The sequence below is a fragment of the Stylophora pistillata genome, chromosome 13 (genome assembly GCF_964205215.1).
Source record: "Stylophora pistillata chromosome 13, jaStyPist1.2, whole genome shotgun sequence".
In the NCBI taxonomy this organism is placed as follows: Eukaryota; Metazoa; Cnidaria; class Anthozoa; order Scleractinia; family Pocilloporidae; genus Stylophora; species Stylophora pistillata.
Genome location: NC_142531.1, coordinates 24,830,280 through 24,850,833, shown reverse-complemented (window position 1 = coordinate 24,850,833; position 20,554 = coordinate 24,830,280). Strand labels below are relative to the sequence as shown.

The window sequence follows — 20,554 nt, the reverse complement described above, 5'->3', positions numbered from 1 at the left end:
CTTCCATCTTTCCAACCGCTCCTTGAAAAATTCCGCAATATTCGACATACCCTCTTTTTCAATGTATTCTTTAATTTCCTCCGCGTTTACTTCCTCCCAATCGCTCATCGGCTTGGAAACTTCGGCCGAAAAGCGAAACCGAAAATCTTCGTGATGAAATGAAGAAGCAGTTTCGCAGAACCGCAGAAACTCTTTGGGTCACGGCTGTCTGAAACTTTATGTTATGTTTAAAAAACGAACAGCAGTGTTTTATCGGGTTTAAAACACGAGGCAGAGCCGAGTGTTTTTAGAGCCGATAAAATACTTGCTACGGGGTTTTTGAACGGCTTCAAAAAACCTTTGTCCCCCTAAAGATATAGATGAAGGTGAGAAAAACACGTGATTTTGAACGGCTTCAAAAACTCATGCTTCTCCAAAGATTTAGATAAAGGTGACATGAACGCTTTAAAGGTCAATCATCTTCAGATAGGAAAAGTGCTCCATGTTCGTCTGCTGTCAAAGGTTCAGAGAGCTTTTACTTGAAATACCACCCAAACGCGAGTTTCGAGGACCGGAAAGTGCCGAGGAAGAGAAGGAGCACTTGGATAGTTGTATCACAAAGTCTACGCGGTATGCCACAAATTAGACTTACTAAATATTTGGCGAGTGACAAAGTTCAAGAAGAAGCCGGTGAAGACGCCAACTTTGAGGAAATAGGACTCAAAGTCCAAGTGGACACCGTTCAAAGCTTAGAAACAAATGTTGTAGACATGAGTGCTGAATGCTTGAATTTTTGGTTCACAAAGTTTATCGCAGAGAAATCTTGTACTCAACTGGTGTGGGAATTTGAGAGAACAACTAGTCGTCCCGGCCAATGCCTCGCGAGAAACTTCCTGCTTTATAGCGATGGCGTCCCTTGAGGCTGACTGGTAAATCTGAAGGGACCGAAAAAACCAAAATTGATGCTAAATTTTGGCGAAGAGATGTAGCAACATCTTGTCGTTCAGCAATCTCTTCTATCCTATCGGTCGAGACTATCATTAGTCTGGATTATTTGGGCAGGGAAAAACCTAGTGCACCGTGGTTTTTTTTTTTTTTTTTTTTCGAGAATGGTTGGCGTGATACTTGAAAAATCAGTCATCTACAGCAACTTGAGTGATTGACGTAAAAAAATTGTACTCACTAGAAAAGATTTACGAGATCTTACTGGCTTGTCGTGACAGAAGAAGTAAGTTTTAATCATGCATGGAGGTAGAGAATCATGTATTTGGTCGCACTGGTGGAAATTTTATAAACCTGCATATTATTTATTGTTTTTGCTGTGTGAGTATTTACATCATATTGTCACGATAAACATGCGAAGTCGACCTGAACACCTGTAGGGTATAAGCCTTCGTAAAGCTTTAATAAAACCTCACATTTGTAACCAGTGGGTAACTTCTGAGCATACCAGGTCATTGCTTCAACTGGTTGTTTTGTACAGAAGTTGATAATACGAATGAATTTAAATGTATTTGTGACCTTTGTGGCTGTGGATAGTTGATCCAACAGGCCTACTTGCAAATACGTGATAGAATGCCTGTCACGCATAACAAAATTTTTTCCTTTATCGAGACTGTGCTTTATGTTTTTACTCTCATGTTCGTTTCGCTCTTCCCACCGCTATAAGCAGACCCCTGTGCCCAGTTTTTGTGCTTGTACTTACTTCGCGTGGTGGGTAACCCTCAAACGCTCCACCAAAGACATCAACTCTTGCAAAGGGGGAAAGTTTGAATTCTAAGAGAAGTTAGTAGGAGAAGAGCAGCATCTGGGTAGTGTTTTGAGCAATAGATTGAGCATTTTCAACACCAGATTTCACTCAATTTATTTATTTATTTATTTAATCACTTTCACCAGAGTGGGGTGAGGGTCGCACAACAGAGCGAGGCTCCAAATTAAGTGCGCCCAATATCCCACCCCAGCTAAAAGAGTTGCTAAACAAAGTCCATTTCCTATCAGGAGGCGAGCCTGATGCAAAATCTACCAATTGTGAAAAAGTAAACAGAGAGAATGTTTTATTGGAGGCAATCAATACCGAAGTTTTTACGGTCAGGTTCTTCAGCTTCATGGCAATCGCCGGTCATCTTTTCCATTATCATTATCATACACAGTCTTTAACCTCAACTTATAGCACCGACCCTGTTACTAGTCAATGTTATGAAAAAAGTGAAAACAAGCTATCGTTCGGGGAAAGAAAAGCAACTTAAACTACGACTGAGTTCTTTTACAATTAAGCTTGGTGCACTGACAGCTATAAATCAAATAAAACCAAGGTTCATAATGGCTCCTAGTCCAATAAACCCGGATTTATACAAGTCTACTCAAGATCTAAATCGTCCACTGATTGTTGGGCAGCTTCCTCCAGGACTGCTAATGCTACTGCTTCAATTCTTTTTAAAGAATGGCGAAGAAGAATATAGGTGCCACCGAAGGAAAAACCGCCAGCTATGACAGGACCAACGAACGGAATAAAACGAGCGAATTCTTCCGCGACACCTTCAGCGGCGGCTTCCTTTGCAAATAAAGAAGCAATTCCAGAGACAGTGGCAAACTTTATGAAAAGGTCGAGAATCTCCTGCTGGGTGGTAGAACTTAGCCTCCCAAATCTTTGGGACCCTTTTTCAGGAATGCCAAGCTGCGTTATGTACTCTCTAACTTCTTTCAAAAGGAGACCGGCATCTACGGGAAAAGATAGCCCAGGGAACGGAATCGCCGCTGCTAGAGCAGATGCCCCTGCAACATACATCATCCGCCCTTCGAGAACCTTAACTTTTCTCTTCAGCATATCTTTTGATAAGGTGGTGAGGGTATTCAGAGACAAGGTAAGGGTCTCTTGCTGATATCTTGGCAATGCATCAAGAATCTCTTGGGTAAGTCGACCAAAATCCCATTTGTCTGGATGATGGTTGCTTATCAGGAAGATGTGGTCTACACTGCATATAGGCTTGGCAGCCTCGTCAACCAGGTTTTCCATACAATTGCGCCGGATTTTCTCTAACATAGCAGCTTCACTGAAAGATTTCTTTCGCTTCTCGGCTCGCACATTGTCATCGATTTTTGTGCGAATGAAAAAAAAAGACTTTCCCTGTTTCACGATCTCTTTGGCCAATACGATGTCGTTCTCGGTGAACGGGCTGCTTGAAAAAGTGAGGAATGTATGAGACTTGTCGAGCTGTACTTTTTGGCGGTATGTTTCCAGGTCAGGGTAATTCGGAGTTCCAATTCCTGGTAGTTCCCAAAACTTTATGTTTGGATACTTTGGATGATTAAAGGACGTGGGCTCTGTAGTGCACTCAGTGACGTCAACGGGGGCAGCACCATCGTCGTCATCAGCAAGTCTAGAAAATGGAATGGATAGTTTAATCTGAATTGCTTAGTTGTCGTTGTTTTATAATAGGTTTATGGGTTTATTCAATATCATCAGTTCTGGCAATACAAGTATTGAAAAATGACTGATTTACAAGCATACTAAATAATAGTAGATAATAAATAAAATAAAAAATAAAAAACGTATCCAAATAAATTAAAAACGAGGCAATGTACACTATTTCTTGTCTAAAAATCATAGATGGAATAAAGGTACGTTTGAAACGCTCGGGAGTGTAAAATTAGAAGAGTTGCGCAAAGGAATAGCGGAGTCATTAGCATCACGGCGCTGGGTGGGGAGGAGGGAGCATCTAACGTGGATTAGTAAGACTAGTTAACTTGGAAAAACTTTTAGAGCACAAGGACTCACGACGCAGAAGAAGACTTGGTAAATTTAGTGCCTCTAAGGCTGATGGTAAATTTAGTGCCTCTAAGGCTGATGCATAGGAGTTGTGAGGAAGGATAATCTTAAGGGCTCTTTTCTGAATAGACTCCAATCTATCACTAAGACATAAAGGAAGGGAGAAGTGCCAGACAATACACCCAGATTTTATTTGAAATAGAGTTGTCTAGTTGTGAGTTCACCAAAAATTCACATGTGCAATCAAACCCCAACAATTCCGAGAAAAAGAAACAGACAGTCATGTCTTGATCTGTCACAAAACGATAAAACATTCTTTTTTTCTGGGCCCGGTTAAGACGCGGTACTTCCGCCCAACCGAATCGAATTCAATTGTGAAATAGGGCGTCTGAATCAATTCGGAACGGCTGATTTAATTTAGATCATTTAAGTCAATTAATCCCGCTTGGTTCAGCCGGGAAGAATTGCTGTAGACCAACTATGATTCAGACGACTATGGACGCCGTACTTCACGTGAGCCGAGTAAAATGCATAAATTATTTTAATGTATTTCTAAAGCTGTTTTTACATGAGAGCGTGCGCAAAGGAGTGGTGCAGATTGCAGAAGAGAAATGGTGGCTTTGAGGGTCGAGCTGACTGACAATACTGACATATGTAGTTCGTGTTTCGGTACGACCAAATATACTTGCTTGAAATGGGAAATTCTAATATGTAACAAATGTTCAATTTTTGAAGAAGACGAAGATCAATATGGATGAGTGGCTCGTGAAAGCGTCGCCTTTTGCGAGCCATGTGCGAAAGAAGTGGAAAAAGACGTTGCTAACGCAGAGGACAGCTAAATAAAACCCAAAGAACTATTCTGCAATTTATAACTACCATGAAAAACAATAACACACGAAAAATCAAACTATGCAGTGAAACCACTCGGCTGCGCCACGCAGTTTCACTTTAGTTTTGAACTTTGTTGACGTCATTTCTATTCTCAGTAAGGTTATAGCAAATGGAAAATTGTGCTCGATTTGTTAAAGTGAACTGTATTTTCGAATCCTCTACTAGAAAACCACATGACCTCAACACATGAGCTCAACACCGCCACACGTCCCTTCGCTGACTTATTGTAACCGCAGACAATTAGAGTGACTTCGTGTAGCCATCAGCATCAAAAGGTCTACGAGCAAAAGGATATTCTGCGCCAATTTTTACCTTACAGTATTAGCTAAGTTGACTAAGCACAAGCTGATCTCAAAACGTTTATGCGACAAAATATGTGTCATTTGAAAGAGAACCGAATGTATTCTTTCGGCGCAAGGAATGTTAGCGGCTTCATGAAATGCTCGTATTTATAAACGAACGAAATTACGAATTACGCCGTTACCTTTAACGCCGAGAGTTACGGGATCTCTCAAACATAAATTAAAAACGAAAAACGTAAAAAGCAGCCATATAACATTAACATCCGGCAGAAGAAGTGAATTCACTTCCGAAATAAGCTGTTTAGCGGCTACGACGGGAAAGTGAAATTCGTGGGAATAATTCAACGTAAATTAACTGTGATGTCTACCGAGAAAAGTTGACATCACCAGTTCCTCAATTGTTACCATCTATTCGGTGTTTTCACAAACAAAGAGCATACTTACTCCCTAATCGCATTGATAAAACTCGATTTTCCAGCTCCGGCGTTACCAGTGATTCCGATGTTCACTTCCACTTTCTTCCATCTCTCCAAGCGTCCTTTAAAGAATTCTGCTAAACCCGACACGCCATTTTCATCCATAAAATCTTTAATATCCTTCGCGTTAACTGCCTCCCAATCTCTCAGTGGCTCGGAAAAGTCGGCCATAGCAATCGATCAGTAGATAATTGCAACCGAAATTCTTTGTGCTAAAATGAAGAAGCAGTTTCGTAGAACAGCAAGCCCTACGGTCACGGCTTTTCGAAACTGGCTTAAACACGAAGGCGCGCTATATAAAGAAGTCTTCCCTGGGGAGACTTAGGCTCATTTGTCACTCACCGTTAACGTGTGCGAGTCAAATTTAAATGCTGGTAGACAAACAAAAGGAGCTAATGAGATATCTATTGTTTACTTCCACCAGCATGGTGGCATGAGGTAACGTGCGAACCATCTACTTCGATCTCAAATTTACCGCCACAAATAAAGACAGTTTCTATTGGAGAAAGGAAATACAAATCTCAAAAATTCTTGTATTGTGATGAAGACATAAAACATTTTGGGGAATACGCCCGCTGTTCACTGCTTTGATGTAGCTGTGGCTCAGGCTGACTTGACTCTAAGAGTTCTACATCACACGACGGTTGATTGACAAATGGTCCAGTGGGACCTAAGGCTCCTTTTATCGTGCGCCTTCGTGTTTAAACTTCAGAATACCCGGCCACTCATTTACATGTCATTGAATGAGAATAGCATCTATTGTGTTATGCTTCATTCTTCAAAGCCTCCCGACACATGTATTTGATGTGGACGGGTATTCTGAACTTTATTTCAGGTTTAAAAGTGCATAACACCCCAAAGTTCGATTGGTTTGTTTGATGCGAACTGTCTGTCACACTATGGAAACTGCATGCATAATTAGGTGGACTATTTTCTTGGAAAGGTAAATAGATCAATCTCGATTTCGGCGAAAAAATGGAACAACAATTTGTCGACCAGCTGCCTACAGTCAGGTGAAACTTTGCACGACATCGTATCACTCAGCGCTTCTGAAAGCGATTTCGCCTAATACTAGTACTGCGACTCAGAGATAAGATTCACTCACCTGATTAATTTATGCATTAAACGTGGATCAAACGCGGTATCCCCCTCTAAAGTTTGTTTTTGTCCACTATATGATTAGAGTTGGCCTCAAAGTCTTTAACAAAATCGACTATGACAAAAAGTCCCATTGATCGATAAATTTCAAATTATCCTTCGCGCAGCGAAAGCGACTTTTATTCATGTCTTCAAATTAGATCACTCTTCTCTTTGGCTGCCGTTTGCTTATATTTAACCCACATTTGGAAACTGATTTACCATGTTCTGAGGTTTCGCAGATTTCACTGGATTTGACCTTTCTTTGTGTCATAAGTAAGGCCACTAGAGACAACGCCCACGAAAGTAGAATAAAATTTCCCTATTCTTTCAAGAACTAGTGTTAGATTAAAGGTTGTTTTCATTTTGATCAAGAGTTCCTCAAGCTGATGAGGTTCACAGATTTATGCTTTTATTATTGTTTTGATCTTCATTGAAGGATAACGTGCAAGTGAAACGCATCGGACATTTGAAAGAGTTGAAGTATTCCTGCAATCCTTTTTCCTTCTCGGGATTTGTCACGTGATCGAGAAACCATCTGTTTCATTGCTGATTTGGAGTCTGGGCCGACTTTCAGAACAAGGGGCGTTCGCCATAATATTTGTAAGTGCTGAGGTGTATTGGTGAACAAATACTTGCTGAAGTTCAACTCCGCCATGGGAAACTGTTATACTGTTGGACCGAATGAAGCCTTAGTTCGTTCAGGTGAGCTTATTTTTGTATGATATCTTTCTGCGTCATCTCGAACGATGCGTGACAAGTGTAGGTTGTAACCAACAAATATTGACCTCGATTCGTACGGTTTTTTTCGCTACAATTTTACTATTTTCCAACTAAAGCCACCGATCTTTTATGCTTTTAAGGGTACTGATGCACAGTTAAAGTTTATAAGTATCTATCATGCGTTTTGTAGAAGATAAAAGTGCCTTTGATTCTGTATAACTCCGCACCGATCGTGATAAAAACACGCATGTTCCGCATTCTAATCATGTTGCATACAACTCATGATTTTCAGGTGGCTGTTGTGGTAATGATGCAAAGAAAACCGTTATAGGGAGTTGGGTATGGGCTTGGTGGCTCGTCACAGACGTTCAGTCGTAAGTACAAGTAAAATAAATTCTAGTTTTGGGATCAGAGCGTGTGATCTTCTCTCTTACAAATAATTGTCTTTCCGTTCAGAACAGGTGCCTAGCATGATACGAAATATGCTGCACTTGGACAGTTTATGACAAAGCAGAATGGTTATTTCGGAATCAGATCGTCTAGAAATCGTGTAGAAATAAAACCTACAAAGCTTTACCAGGTTTCTGTTAAAATTTAAATGTAATTCCTGTGATTGTGTACAAAATGTCACTGGCTCTTTGTCTAGGTTTAACTTTTTGCCGACGTTTCATTTTGTAGTCACATCATGTCATCCCTTTTATAAAAGCGTTGAAATTGCAGAAAGTTTTATATTAGATAACTTATTTTGTGGAAAATGGAAATTTCATGTTTTTTTGATTTGAATGCAACTTTCAGTCACCCATGACCAGTATTCATGGTATTACAACCGTATAGTTTTTATGTTTGTAGGTATATGTTTATATCTTGACCTGTTAAAATGTTCCTCTCCCCTCGTCAGCGACTACACTCGCTTCAGTAATGCATTCTACCTAAATATCTCATCAAAGATCTCCAAACTTCTTTAATTATTTTTCACTGCTTAATAATTTTTGTTTTAAAATCCCAACCAAAGAAAGATAATTTGATTCTTAATAACTGTACATTTATTTTGACTGATACTGAATATTGTTAGGGGTAGAGTCATATCTACAATGTTTACTTGTAGACAAAGTATTTTAAGTACAATTAAGAATAACTTGGTGCAAGAAAAATTTCTGAATAATATAAAAAAAGATCTATGACTTTGTACTGCCTTTCAACTTTCAGTAAAGTGGTAGAAAATACTAGTTATATAGCCCTTGAAAACTCAAGGCTTGCATTATGTTGGATAATGTTTAATTTTTTGGCAGTTTTTTCAAAAGTGATTTTCTTTAATAGCATAACATTGGAAGTGATGACACTCAACCCAAAGTGTGAGAAGGTGGAGACAGCGCAAGGTGTTGCTGTTACTGTGACAGGTGTCGCTCAAGTAAAAGTCATGACAGAACCTGAACTCCTCAAGACAGCTTGTGAACAGTTTCTGGGAAGAACAACCAGACAAATTGAAAACATCATCCTTCAAACACTGGAAGGACATCTTCGAGCTATTCTTGGTACTCTGTCTGTGGAAGAGATTTACAAAGGTACAATGGCAATCTTTTTGCTGACAGAGTGTAGACCTGGTCTTACCTTAGCTTTGATTAAGAGAAGTTAAAATGGTTACAGTAAATACAAGGGTGTCACAGTGATGTAATGTGTTGTTTATTGTATGGGCTCAGGGTATATCAAGCCAGGATGATCTCTCTTTTTAATTTGTTACCCCCAGACTCTCAGACACTGACAGTGTGTTATTTCTTTTTTAGTGTAGTTACATTTACCAAAGATACAGGTGCTGACAATGCAGTTAAAAAAATATTATTAAGGGATGTAGTGTGGCAGTCAGTAGAGAGAATTTGTTGTGAGATTTCAGGAGTGAATGATTGTTATCGTCATATATAGTTTTTCTTGACATCCTTCTACTTTTTTTAAAGATCGTGAAGCATTTGCTGCTCTGGTCCGTGAAGTGGCATCTCCTGATGTCGGAAGGATGGGGATTGAAATCCTCAGCTTCACCATCAAGGACATTGAAGATCATGTTGATTATCTGGACTCACTGGGTAAAACTCAGACAGCCAAAGTGAAGAGGGATGCAGACATAGGTGTGGCTGAATCAAACAGAGATGCAGGAATAAGGGTGAGTTTTTTTTTTTTTTTTAATTAAAATTGAACTCCAGGGTTCTTAGACAAGGATTGTTGTAGATGAGCTTGTTGGCTGGCTTTTATGCTATATTTGTTTGTTTGTCTTTTGTATCAATAAAATCACATTTAGAAGATGGTATGAACTTTTATTTTAGAGCCAATTTTAACTAGTCTTTTTGAGGTACTTTTGATTTTTAGTGCCATGATAATACACGACTATATTAAAACTAAAATTCTTTTCCACAAGGATAAAATTATGGTTAAAATTAAGTGAATTTTAAGGTTTCAAATCCTCACGGCATTAATTTTGTTGTGACAATCATCTAACTTTTCAACAAATAAAAAAGTTGAATGTAAAATTTTATTTTATTTTCACCAGGAAGCAGAGTGTGAAAAAGAAAAGATGGATGTAGCTTATCAAGCGCAAACAAATATTGCAGACTCCTCAAGAGAATTTCAGATGCAGAAAGCTGCTTTTGACCAGGAAGTAAATGGCAGAAAAGCTGAAGCAGAACTTTCCTATGAATTGCAGGTAAATTCCTCTTTCCTTACCATTTGCTTGTTCAGTTGTTTATGTGAGTTATCAGTTGTACTTAAAAGACTGGGGTTCATTGAAGGAATGGAGGAATTAAAAAAAGGTAGAATCATTACTGTAAGTTGCCATTTTTTTTTCAAATCAAGCTTAATCACTGCCCACTCAACTCTTTTACTCCTGAGAGTGATCAAGATAGATTTTCTCCTTGCAACAGTCATTTGATACAGTATCAAGCAGACAAGTGATGAGAATAAGGTTAAATATCAATTAGTGGATTGTTAGTTGATTCGATGCCAAATTCCTTGAACTAACATAATAAGAATTGTATGGCAGACAGTAAGAAGAATTATTATCCAACTACACTCCATAGAGTACAAATAACGCCATAGATGAGTACAAATATCATGTGGTATTTGCACTCCAGAGAACGGGTTAGACGGGTTTTCTTGCATTGCGCCAATGAAGAATTGGATTAGAGTTATGAAAAAAAATTGGCAGACAATTTGAATGATATTTCTGATGACAAAGAGTCGGAATAGCTGGCAAATGTAGATCCAAGTTTATTAAATGAATTGAATGAAGAAAAACAGCTAGACAACCAAGACAATTCTTCATTTATTGAAGAAAATAGAAACAGCAACACGACAGCGTGCCAATGCCATTGTGCTTTGCATACTTATGTCAAGCACTCTCAGTAAATAAATATCCTTGAAATTCACCCACACTGAAATAACAATTTGGCATGTTAGATAATAAATAACTCATTAGATGTTTTGTTGTGTAGTATCGCTGAGTATTTTTACTCGTTATTTGTATTTTGACCAGCCCGTTATTTGTATTTTGACCAGCCCATAGGGCTGGTCAAAATACAGCACAACTCGTAAAAATACTCAGCGATACTACACAACAAAACGTGTAATAAGATATATTTATCATCCAACTGTGCTTTATAGAGTACAAATAACACATGAGATAAGTACAATTATCACGTGATATTTGTACTCCAGAAATATCTGCAAAATTCGCCTACGCTGAAATAACAATCTGCTGTGTTAGATAATAAATCTCCTATTAAATGTTTTGTTGTGTAGTATCACTGAGTATTTTTACTCATTGTTTGTATTTTGACCCACCCGACAGGCTTGTCAAAATACAGTGCAACTCCTAAAAATACTCAGTGATACTACGCAAGAAAACATTTTTAAAGATATTTTTATTAGTGATATCTTGGGAGTGAAAGGGTAAACATCACTTGGAGAGACCCACAATGTAGATTTAAATTTTATTGGGCCAATTGTAAATAGGGCAATTTTGAAATACTATATAACTCAAAGTAAAAAGTGATCCTAGAGTAAGTTTTTTTTTAACTTTGTGTTCTATCCAGGCTGCAAAGGAAAAGCAGAAGATCCGAGCTGAAGAAATCCAAATTGATGTTGTGGAGAGAAAGAAGCAAATTGAAGTTGAAGAGAAGGAAGTGGCCAGAAAAGACAAAGAGCTGGTGGCTACAGTAAAACGACCAGCTGAAGCTGAGAGTTACAGAGTGGAAACAATTGCACAAGGAAAAAGGTGCTCATCATATTCATTCAAACTGGATTTTTTTAATCATATGTTTTAAATTGCACCGAAGTTTTCACTAAGGTCTTATAAACATACACCACTCAAAGTTTTTTCCTTATTTTTGTTTAAGATGGAACTCCATATTGTGTCTTTCTCCCTGGCTAATTGTTGTATCAAGTTTATCAATATTGTTTATCAGAGACCTTTACCTGGAAATCCCACTGACTTAACAGGCCTGAAGCTATATTTTTTAAGTCAAGACATAAGGAATATTAGAGTGGGTGTTAGCCTAACTACATGTATTCTATTTTGTTTCCTGATATTTCTATGACTTGAATTTAAAAACTTCTGATCTCACAATTTTGGTTGTTAACACAGAGAGCAAAAACTATTCCTATTGGAACTGACAACTATCCTTGGGAGATTTGAGTTACGGGTCCTGTAACTGATGTGCTAAGAATCTTTTAACTCTTTAATACTGGAAGAAATTGCCTTAAACTATTAAACCAGATCTTCTAGTGAGTAGTTTCAATTGTTGCTGATGCCTACTGATTAATTTTGTTTAAGGACACAGACTGTATTTTCAGCACAGGCAGATGCAGAGAGGATTAAGGTGACAAAATTTTTGTTCTATTGAATGCTTACCCTTAAACTCAGAAAACCATGAACAGAAAAAAAAATGTGGAAAATAACGTTTTTAGTGTTTTAAGGAAAAAGCCAATCAGAATGGGGTTAACTGAACTGCAAACAGCAATGGCAATGAGCTTGTGGTTTGTTGGTGTGATTGTTTTCCTTGAATTTTATTGTGATTGTACACAATCAGCTTGTTAGAATACAATGAAAACGTTTGCAGTTTTCTGAGTCTCACAGGAACGTTGCTTGATGCTCTTGCAGCACAATCCTGTATACAGTTTGTCTAGTCTATCCACTAGCTGATGTCAAATGATAAGCTCTTGTTTATATGCTCATGGAAGTAGCATGAAGTAGTGTTTATTCCATAAATTGATCTGATTTATGGCAAAAATTCAGCATTAATTTTGTAACATAATATATCACATTGGGAATATTTTGATCAACAGATGACAGGAAGCTCAGAAGCGTCTGCCATTGAAGCAGTTGGTAAAGCCGAGGCAGAGGGCATGAGACAGAAAGCTGCAGCATACAAAATGTATGGAGATGCTGCTTTAACTGCCCTGGTATTGGAGGCTTTGCCAAAGGTAACATCAGTCCTCTTGTTTATCAAAAATAATTTCAATTGATATTCCTGTAAAGTATAAATTTTTGCAAAATAATGCATTGGGAGGTAACGTTTTGTTTTTCTTCATCAACAATGAGTTCAAAGTGAAAAGAAGGTCGTGGTAGTTCACAAAATTACATAGTACTGGAATTGGCCATTTCAGTGGAAACCTGTTATGATAACAAATTAAGCAAATATCTTGCCTTTGAAAAAGGGTTTGCATTCAATAGATCAACTTTTTAACTTGTATCTGCAACAAGGCAAAGATGAAGGTGTGACTCAAGTTGTTTTTGCTGTATTGAAAGAGATCTTAGGATGAAAAAAGAAAACTGCATGAAACATAATTTCTTTTATGTTGTTTCAGGTTGCAGCAGAAGTTGCAGCTCCTTTGGCTAAAACCGACCAAATTGTTCTTGTTGGTGATAGTGGTGCAGGAGTCACAGGTGAAGTGTCCAAACTTGTGAGTGAGCTGCCTCCTGCTGTCCAGGCTCTCACTGGAGTGGACTTGAGTGGAGTAAGTATCGTCAGAAATTGTATTACAAAAGTTGTAATGCTTTTTTGTAGACTTTGGATGGAAATTTTAGTTTGAGATGATTTCAACCCTGGTTAGTTTGTTTCAACACCTGCAGTTTGAAACTGGCAACAAGTAGTTCAGGGGGTGGATAATGCTGTCCACTGGATACGTCTTTACTGGGTGAATAGCTCAGAAGGTTTTGTGAACACTAATCCACTGGATAAGGACTTATTCAGTGGATAGCACCATCCAGACCCAGGTCTACATCAGAGAGGACCACAGAAGGTGTTTCTGCGCTGGTTTTAGAAGAAGTGTCCACTGTTAGATGTGGTTGTTAAACAGTTATTTAGGTTCATGATGTACTGACAGTGCTTTGGGTCAAGTATTTGTAGTAAATTATGTATCAAATAATTACTTGTTTTTTAATATTATTTTAATTTTCCTTTTTGCAGGTTCTGAAGAAGATTCCTGGTGCAAAATAAGTTGTTTTGTACTTACCGTTGCTTAGTCTTAGAATAAAATAGTTCATTGTTAATTATAGTCTGGGTATTAACACTTGTCATACTCTTTCTTGCAATAAATCAATTGATGTACTGTTTATTATCTTAATAATGAAAGCAGCCTTGATAGTTAGAAACTAGTTTAATTTTTCTTAGTTAAAAAAAAATAAGCGAAGTTTGTGCAAGCTGTTTAGTTGTTTTGTTAACCACATTCATCCTTGAATAAGGTCCTTACATACCCAGCTCAACTAACAAAAATTCAATTTTGTATGTATTTTTAAGGGTTTTGCGTAGCTGTAGTGTGATAATCTCCTAAAAGAAATTTTTCATGCTGTTGCATAAATAGTTGAAATTGTTTATTTGGGGCAGAGATTCCATGTGCAGTGTCAGGGCCGTAGCCAGACTTTAGAACAAGACGAGGCAAGTTTTGGGTCTAGCATGCCTCCCCTAGAAAATTTTTAAATCTAAAGGCTCAGAAATGCTCTTTCAAGCATTTTCCATGGCACTTTTCTTTAGAAAAGGCAATCTTGGGCAAGTGTGGGAGTTCACTTTTTTATTGCCGAGCAATACTGGTGCAAAAAAAAGAAAAAAAAAAGGAAAAGGCCAAAATCAAGACGAGGCAATTGCTTCGTCTTGCCTCATGCTAGTTATGGCCCTTAGTGTACCCTAGTTGCAGTCAGCCTTTCTTTCTTAAACTGATGAAAGTAGGCAGATGTGATAGGCTTCTATTTTGTGTGAGGGATCATTGAACTGTTGAAGACACAAGTTCTTATGATAACCATCCAGGAAGTGTTCCACAGTAGAGTGGATGATGTTCCTTTAGCAGTGACGCAACAGTTTGAGTCGCCAGGCATTTCTAGTGGTCAAGTCCAATTGCCTTGCATGCCTGCTTCCAGAGGTTTGTAATCTCTTAAATTTAGAACTCAATTTCATCTGTTTAAAGCTTACTGTTGATAGTCAAGGAATCTGAGGAAAGGAGTCTATGAAGTCGGGGTAAATTTGGTGCTAAAGAATACCAATTGGAAATTCAGGTCTTTTGTGTCTTAATACACCACAAGGCATCGAGAGTTCATGTAAGAAAAGTTTTTCTTCATGTCTCTTCTGGCATGTTAGCTTTAAGCCACAAAAATTCAGATGATAATGTTAGTGATGTATTACAGTTTTCATTTCATTTGTCGGTGGCAAATTTGGTTTCAAAGTATTTGTTCCAACCTGAGCTCGTTTAGCGACGACAATTATCCACACATGCAATACCACTAAGTAGTGATTTTGATACAAAGTATAATTCATTGTCATTTTCATTGTTATCACCACAATCATCGTCATTGGTATTGTCAATGAAGTGATATTTTTCGTCACCATGGTTATCTTTCTCTAGATGAGCATGTCTTTGCTTAACTTCTGCAAGGTGTTATTGAGACTGTAAGTGCAGTGAAGAAGGGAACATTCTAATCTGCTTGCCTGTTCATCTTATTTTGTAATGTGCAGCAAATTCTTTAGTTTTACTATTGTAAACAAGTCTGTACCCTTGCACAAAGCTGTATTCTTATAGATATATAATTTTATGAACTGAGGCAAGAGGTGGTGCTTTTTAACTAATGCTGAATTTTCAAAACAAGCACCACCTCTTAGCATAGGTTCTTATGTTGTTATAACATTTAAGCAGTGATGAATTATTGTTGAACTATTTAACTTAACTTGTCAGTTTCATGACATATACTATTGTAGCAAGTATTTTGGTCAAGCCAAATATATTCACATACTGTGTATTAATATTTTTGTTTGTGTGTGTGATTTTTTGACCTATGGGAGGAAATTACATGCTACACTTGCTTAGAATTTGCTATGTGATGAAATTAATCAGGGCAGCCTTAAAAAATGAGTCCATTTTCCCCTTGCATTACCTCTCTTGCATCTGGAACACTTCAACCCTTTCACTTCCAAGATCTCATTAGTAATACACCGATTCAGGAAAAAACCGGAAGTTGTATGGAAATGAAGCTTAAGGGCCCTTCGGTCGCATCACCTGGCAGTAAATATAAACTCCATAAACAATCGCTCTCGAAAAAGTTTTAAGATGGAGCAATTAAATAGTGAAAATGTCAAATTGACACCCGAAGATATGCCGGGAGCTTCGTTCAAAGATTCAGGAATTTTCAAGTTAATACTGAAACCAGTTTTAACTGGTTTACTATTAACTTGAAAATTTCTTGTTACTTTTTACTTGTTATTTTTTAAAATTCTGGTTAAAATGTAGGGGAGTGAACCAAGGTGGTAACAAGAAAGTCCTTTACGAAAGGTAAGCATAAGCATAACTATAAGGTGAAGATTTCTTAACTTAAGCTTAATAAACCGATTTGAAACATACGATAAACTGTATCTCTTAATTCAGGCATAGCAGAAAGGTTCTTTACTCTGTGGATCACGAAACAAATTTCATTGTACGTTTCAAATCGGTTTAAGTTAAGAAATATTCACCTTATATGATAGTTATGCTTACCTTTCATAAAGGACTTTCTTGTTACCGCCTTGGTTTACTCCCCTACATTTTAACCAGAATTTTAACTGGTTTACTGTTAACTTGCAAATTTCTGGATCTTTGAATGAAGCTCCCGGTATATCTTTGGGTGTCAGCTTAACATTTTCAATATTTAATTGCTTCATCCTAAAACTTTTTTGAGAGCGATTGTTTATAGAGTTTGTATTTACCGCCAAGTGATGCAAAGACCAAAGGGCCCCTAGGCCTCGTTTCCATGCGACTTTTGGCTTTTTCCTGAATCGGTGTATTCTCCTTACTGTCTGACCCACAATTCTTATAATGATAATAATAATAATAATAATTATTATTATTATATATTTATATTGCGCAAATTAACACGTGGATATGATCAAATGCGCATCATAACACTTTTCGGGGGACTTTGGCCGGACTGCATCTGCAGTTTACAAACAATCGAAGGAAACTTATTTGAAGATGCCCCCTCCCCTCCAATTCCCAGTAAACAGGCCAGACCACATCACAGTAATCTCGTGAGTGGGTTCTTTAACGTCCCCTGCCTAACCAAATTAACTAATTAATAGATGCAGGAGACAGGACCTACAGTTTATTCGTCCTTATCCGAGAAGACTAGAATGTCCATCCATTTCTTGATATAGAAAGGTAGCGCATTCTCCTCAGTTATTTTAAGACCTTGAGTGTTGGTCCAGCCAGGGCTCGAACCATTGACCTCGACCTCCCGCACAACAGTCCAGCACTCTAACCAATTGATGTGAGTTAGGAGAATTGGATATTAGATCAAACCAGAAGCTTATGACCCAGTCATAGTTGAAGCCAATAGACCTCAAACTGTAATTTTAACTCGAACATTTTGTTCATGTCAATTACTGCAAAGCATCCACCTCATAATCGATTCCCCATGATGAACCCGGGTTAAAGTTTGTGAAAAGTTAAATCTTAATTAGCTTGGCATCTCTTGGAACTAGAAAATCTTGCAGATCTAACTTGTGTGCCAGTTAAATAATCTTCACTTCATTGTTTCATATAGAAAATATATTATATAAAGTTTACATATTTACACAAAATGCACATTTATGAAATTGCCACAGCCACAAGTACTGTATGTCCACTGTACAGTTATTGAAAACTTTTTGGGAAGTTTGGGTGAGTTTGCAGCAAGTATTCCTTTGGAAATTGAATTGGTATAGATAAAATGGTGTAGTTATTCTAAATTTTGTTTTCTGATTTTCTCTGTGAGTATGTAAAAGGAGGGGGGGGGGTGGCAAAAAGCAAAGAGACAACACACTTGGTGACAAGGATGCTGTACATTATCTGTTGGTGTAAGTCATAATTGAAGTCATTTAAACACTTCTTGGAAGAGTTAAGTTTCAACCAGAAGACAGTGATACATGTATGTACAAATAACATAGTCCCTTGCCAAAGGGAACTAGAACTCTTGTACAGGTGTGCACATCTAGGTGGTGCAGTTTAAGGCCATCTTGTATCCAAAACATGTTATGAAAATGGAGCTTCACTACACAGCCAGGGTCGATAGCAGCCACTGTTGGGAAAATGAGCATGTGCCTCTCTCCTTCAGGTAGAATAAAAAAAACAGACACCAGCACACAGTGGAAATCAAGCCAAATATTACACAGAAGGTTAACATATCCCCTTAATTAAAGTTAGACCTGCAGCCAGCCAAGACAAGTAGAGGAGTATATCGACCGAAAAAAAAACTGTTATTGTGTTATCTTGGGTATGATTGTGGTTGAAACTGTTGTTGCTGCATTTGCAGCCGTTGTAGTTGTTGTATCTGCTGTTGAAGCTGTTGCTGTTGCATCACCTGTTGCTGTTGCTGTTGCTGACTCCCACCCCCCAGGTCTATTGAAAAACAAATGCAATTGATAGAGTCGCACTCCGGTAAGGCACAGTTACAAGCACAGTTGCAATCACCACACTGGAAGACAAAAAAATGCAAATAAACTTGTTAGCACAGTGCGTGCTGTTTGCAACAAAATAATAGTGTGATTATGAAGTTGAATGTAATAACATACAGCACACTGTGGTCCTTGACAGTCTTGACACGGTTTACCACCAGGCTCAGCATTCATACAGCAACAGAATGTGTTATCAAACCACTAAAAAAAAAAAAACAAAACAAAACAAAAACCATAACTTAAAATAAATAAACATATCATGGATCAATTATTGCCAGTCCTCACCCACAGATTTTTATGATATTATCCTAAGCTTTGGTAATTTGGGGGGGGGCAGGGGGCTCAGGGGGGAGGGGGAGGAATACTTCTTTTTAATCGACAGTGAGTAATTAGGGCTAGCATTCATGGTATTAAATTTCATTCTAATATTATCAACTGCATAGAAATAACTATAGGATTGACTCTACCAACCTGTTTTGAAGGACACACACTGTCTAAACAAGACTTTTTACTTGGGGTAGAACAGTCACACATTTCTGCCATTCCCAAAAAGCAGGCACAAAGACAGCACCTCTCTGCATCATTGTCATTTGCACAACATCCACAGCACAGCTCTGATATCCATGCTGGGCAGATATTTATTCCTTGTGACTGTTGATTGAAACAAGAAGAATGTAAATTACAGGGTAATTTAAACAGTGTAATATCTCTCTATGGTAGGAGACATTGTGGCATGGTGGCTAATTAAACCTAGGAGTGACCAACATGTAATTTCTCCTTATAGCGATACTGCTGAATCTTTCATTACGATCACAAGAATAAAGGAAGGGATTGACAACTTCTCCTTGTCAGTACCAAATTAAGCACCCCATTATCTGCTGTCAGCATGTTTAAAAAACTGCATCTAACAGGTTAAAAAAAATTTGGCTTCTTTGAGAAAACATTTCTACAAACCCTAGCCTCAAAGTTTTTCTCTTGCAAAGGGCTTAAGCTCAAAGCATCTGCTTTAGAAACAGTTTAGCTAATTTACATGATTGTAATACTCCACCAATGTAGCATCACAGTTTATTTAGAAACTTACCCCCTTCTGAAGTTTGGGGGCGAAGTGTCTTGATGAATCATGGAATATTGCATTCACATACCCAAATATAAAAATTCAGTTGAAACTGAAGTTCCCTAAGGTCAATTTGGGGTTACACGGAAGTATAATATAAGCCAATAATTCATAACGCATACAATCCTTTGTCAAAATGAAATTGTGGAGGAAATTGGGACTACGGTTTTGTTTTAGAATAGTACGAGTTACACAGGGTCATTTTATGCATGACCTGTTCATGTGCCTACCTTTAAGCATTGCCTGATTATGAGGAAAAGGAAGACAAGCGCTAAGTACGCTCCAATAACGATCATGACAATCGCTGCAGTCGATAGCGCTGAGTCACTGTTTGTTGTGAGAGCTGGAGTGGGCTGAGGAAAGAGAACACATTGAGAATACTATCGTTTATTTATATCTATTTTCTGGCTTTATCTAGCGTATTAAATTGATCTGCTCTAACGGAAAATGCATTTCAAACTAACAATACGTAAGCTTCATAGTCGTGCTCGTAGGATAGCACTTCAATTTAAGCTAAGGTATTAAACAGGATTAATTTCAACTCACACTCGGCGATAAAGAACGATTGACTTTTTTGTGTAAGCCGACAGAGAAAGGGTCAACATACGACGGGTTAATCTTTCTAACCAGCAAATCAGGTTTTGTTTAAACGTAAGCTTAGTCTTACACATTTCTACCGCTCAAAATTAAACTATTAATATTAGCACAACAACAACAGTGTGGACAATGTTTACTTACACGGATAGTTGGAGCCATGATAGATCTTCTATCTACTTGTTCGTTCTCTTTACCGTTTAAAAAATAAAATAAAGTATGAAAATCAAGCGAATCATCTTCCCCATAACTTCATCGTTACAACCACGATCCTCTACGCTAAACCAAGAAGATGTTTTGTAAACAACTCGCTAAACTGAGCAAACTGTATCAAGACCACATCTTGCACGTGAGCACCAGGCTAATGCTTGCTAACTTCCACCGTAGAATTCGTTCTTTCTAGCAGCTCAAAGTTTATCAGTTGTAAAACACAGTCTTAACAAAAAGAAACTTGAATTGTACAGCTATACACAAAAAAGTCGTGGGAGTTCAATTTCTTTGAAAAGCATTCTGATCCCCAGCTCCCTTACCTCTGCAGTGGGTTGCCTCGTTTTCGCGTGAGTGCGTATAATATGAGTTTGCAAACAGTATGCATATTCTTCATATTGTCCTCTCAGTATTTCCCAAGGTACTGATAC

At 37.9% G+C, this 20,554-nt stretch overlaps 3 protein-coding genes across 3 annotated transcripts; 1 reads left to right on the top strand and 2 right to left on the bottom strand.

Moving 5' to 3' along the window:
• Positions 1 to 1,826: 1,826 nt before the first annotated feature.
• Positions 1,827 to 6,168, bottom strand: LOC148718264 (interferon-inducible GTPase 5-like). Its single transcript, XM_088742934.1, has 2 exons — positions 5,383 to 6,168; positions 1,827 to 3,356 (listed from the first exon to the last, which is right to left on the bottom strand). The coding sequence occupies exons 1-2, from the start codon at positions 5,583 to 5,585 to the stop codon at positions 2,336 to 2,338; spliced, it is 1,224 nt and encodes a 407-aa protein (XP_088599060.1). The 5' UTR covers positions 5,586 to 6,168; the 3' UTR covers positions 1,827 to 2,335.
• A 929-nt stretch (positions 6,169 to 7,097) lies between these two features.
• Positions 7,098 to 13,878, top strand: LOC111338351 (flotillin-2a). The gene is made up of 10 exons (XM_088742932.1): positions 7,098 to 7,256; positions 7,567 to 7,648; positions 8,592 to 8,836; positions 9,224 to 9,426; positions 9,811 to 9,963; positions 11,351 to 11,532; positions 12,091 to 12,136; positions 12,603 to 12,740; positions 13,125 to 13,274; positions 13,727 to 13,878. The coding sequence occupies exons 1-10, from the start codon at positions 7,208 to 7,210 to the stop codon at positions 13,754 to 13,756; spliced, it is 1,278 nt and encodes a 425-aa protein (XP_088599058.1). The 5' UTR covers positions 7,098 to 7,207; the 3' UTR covers positions 13,757 to 13,878.
• Positions 13,879 to 17,784: 3,906 nt separating this feature from the next.
• LOC111338330 (uncharacterized) lies at positions 17,785 to 20,228 on the bottom strand. Its single transcript, XM_088742933.1, has 5 exons — positions 20,061 to 20,228; positions 19,553 to 19,675; positions 18,680 to 18,859; positions 18,326 to 18,409; positions 17,785 to 18,228 (listed from the first exon to the last, which is right to left on the bottom strand). The coding sequence occupies exons 1-5, from the start codon at positions 20,076 to 20,078 to the stop codon at positions 18,019 to 18,021; spliced, it is 615 nt and encodes a 204-aa protein (XP_088599059.1). The 5' UTR covers positions 20,079 to 20,228; the 3' UTR covers positions 17,785 to 18,018.
• Between the last annotated feature and the right edge of the window lie 326 nt (positions 20,229 to 20,554).

Excerpts from the sequence above, each read along its gene's own strand:
- LOC148718264 (XM_088742934.1), bottom strand. The coding sequence starts at position 5,585 with ATGGCCGACTTTTCCGAGCCACTGAGAGATTGGGAGGCAGTTAACGCG. Across the intron at positions 3,357-5,382 it reads TTTATCAATGCGATTAGGGA|ACTTGCTGATGACGACGATG; the intron begins GTAAGTATGCTC and ends TCCATTTTCTAG.
- LOC111338351 (XM_088742932.1), top strand. The coding sequence starts at position 7,208 with ATGGGAAACTGTTATACTGTTGGACCGAATGAAGCCTTAGTTCGTTCA. Across the intron at positions 7,257-7,566 it reads TGAAGCCTTAGTTCGTTCAG|GTGGCTGTTGTGGTAATGAT; the intron begins GTGAGCTTATTT and ends CATGATTTTCAG. Across the intron at positions 12,137-12,602 it reads CAGATGCAGAGAGGATTAAG|ATGACAGGAAGCTCAGAAGC; the intron begins GTGACAAAATTT and ends TTTGATCAACAG.
- LOC111338330 (XM_088742933.1), bottom strand. Across the intron at positions 18,860-19,552 it reads TAATCAGGCAATGCTTAAAG|TCACAAGGAATAAATATCTG; the intron begins GTAGGCACATGA and ends TTCAATCAACAG. Across the intron at positions 18,229-18,325 it reads GTCAAGGACCACAGTGTGCT|TGTGGTGATTGCAACTGTGC; the intron begins GTATGTTATTAC and ends TTTGTCTTCCAG.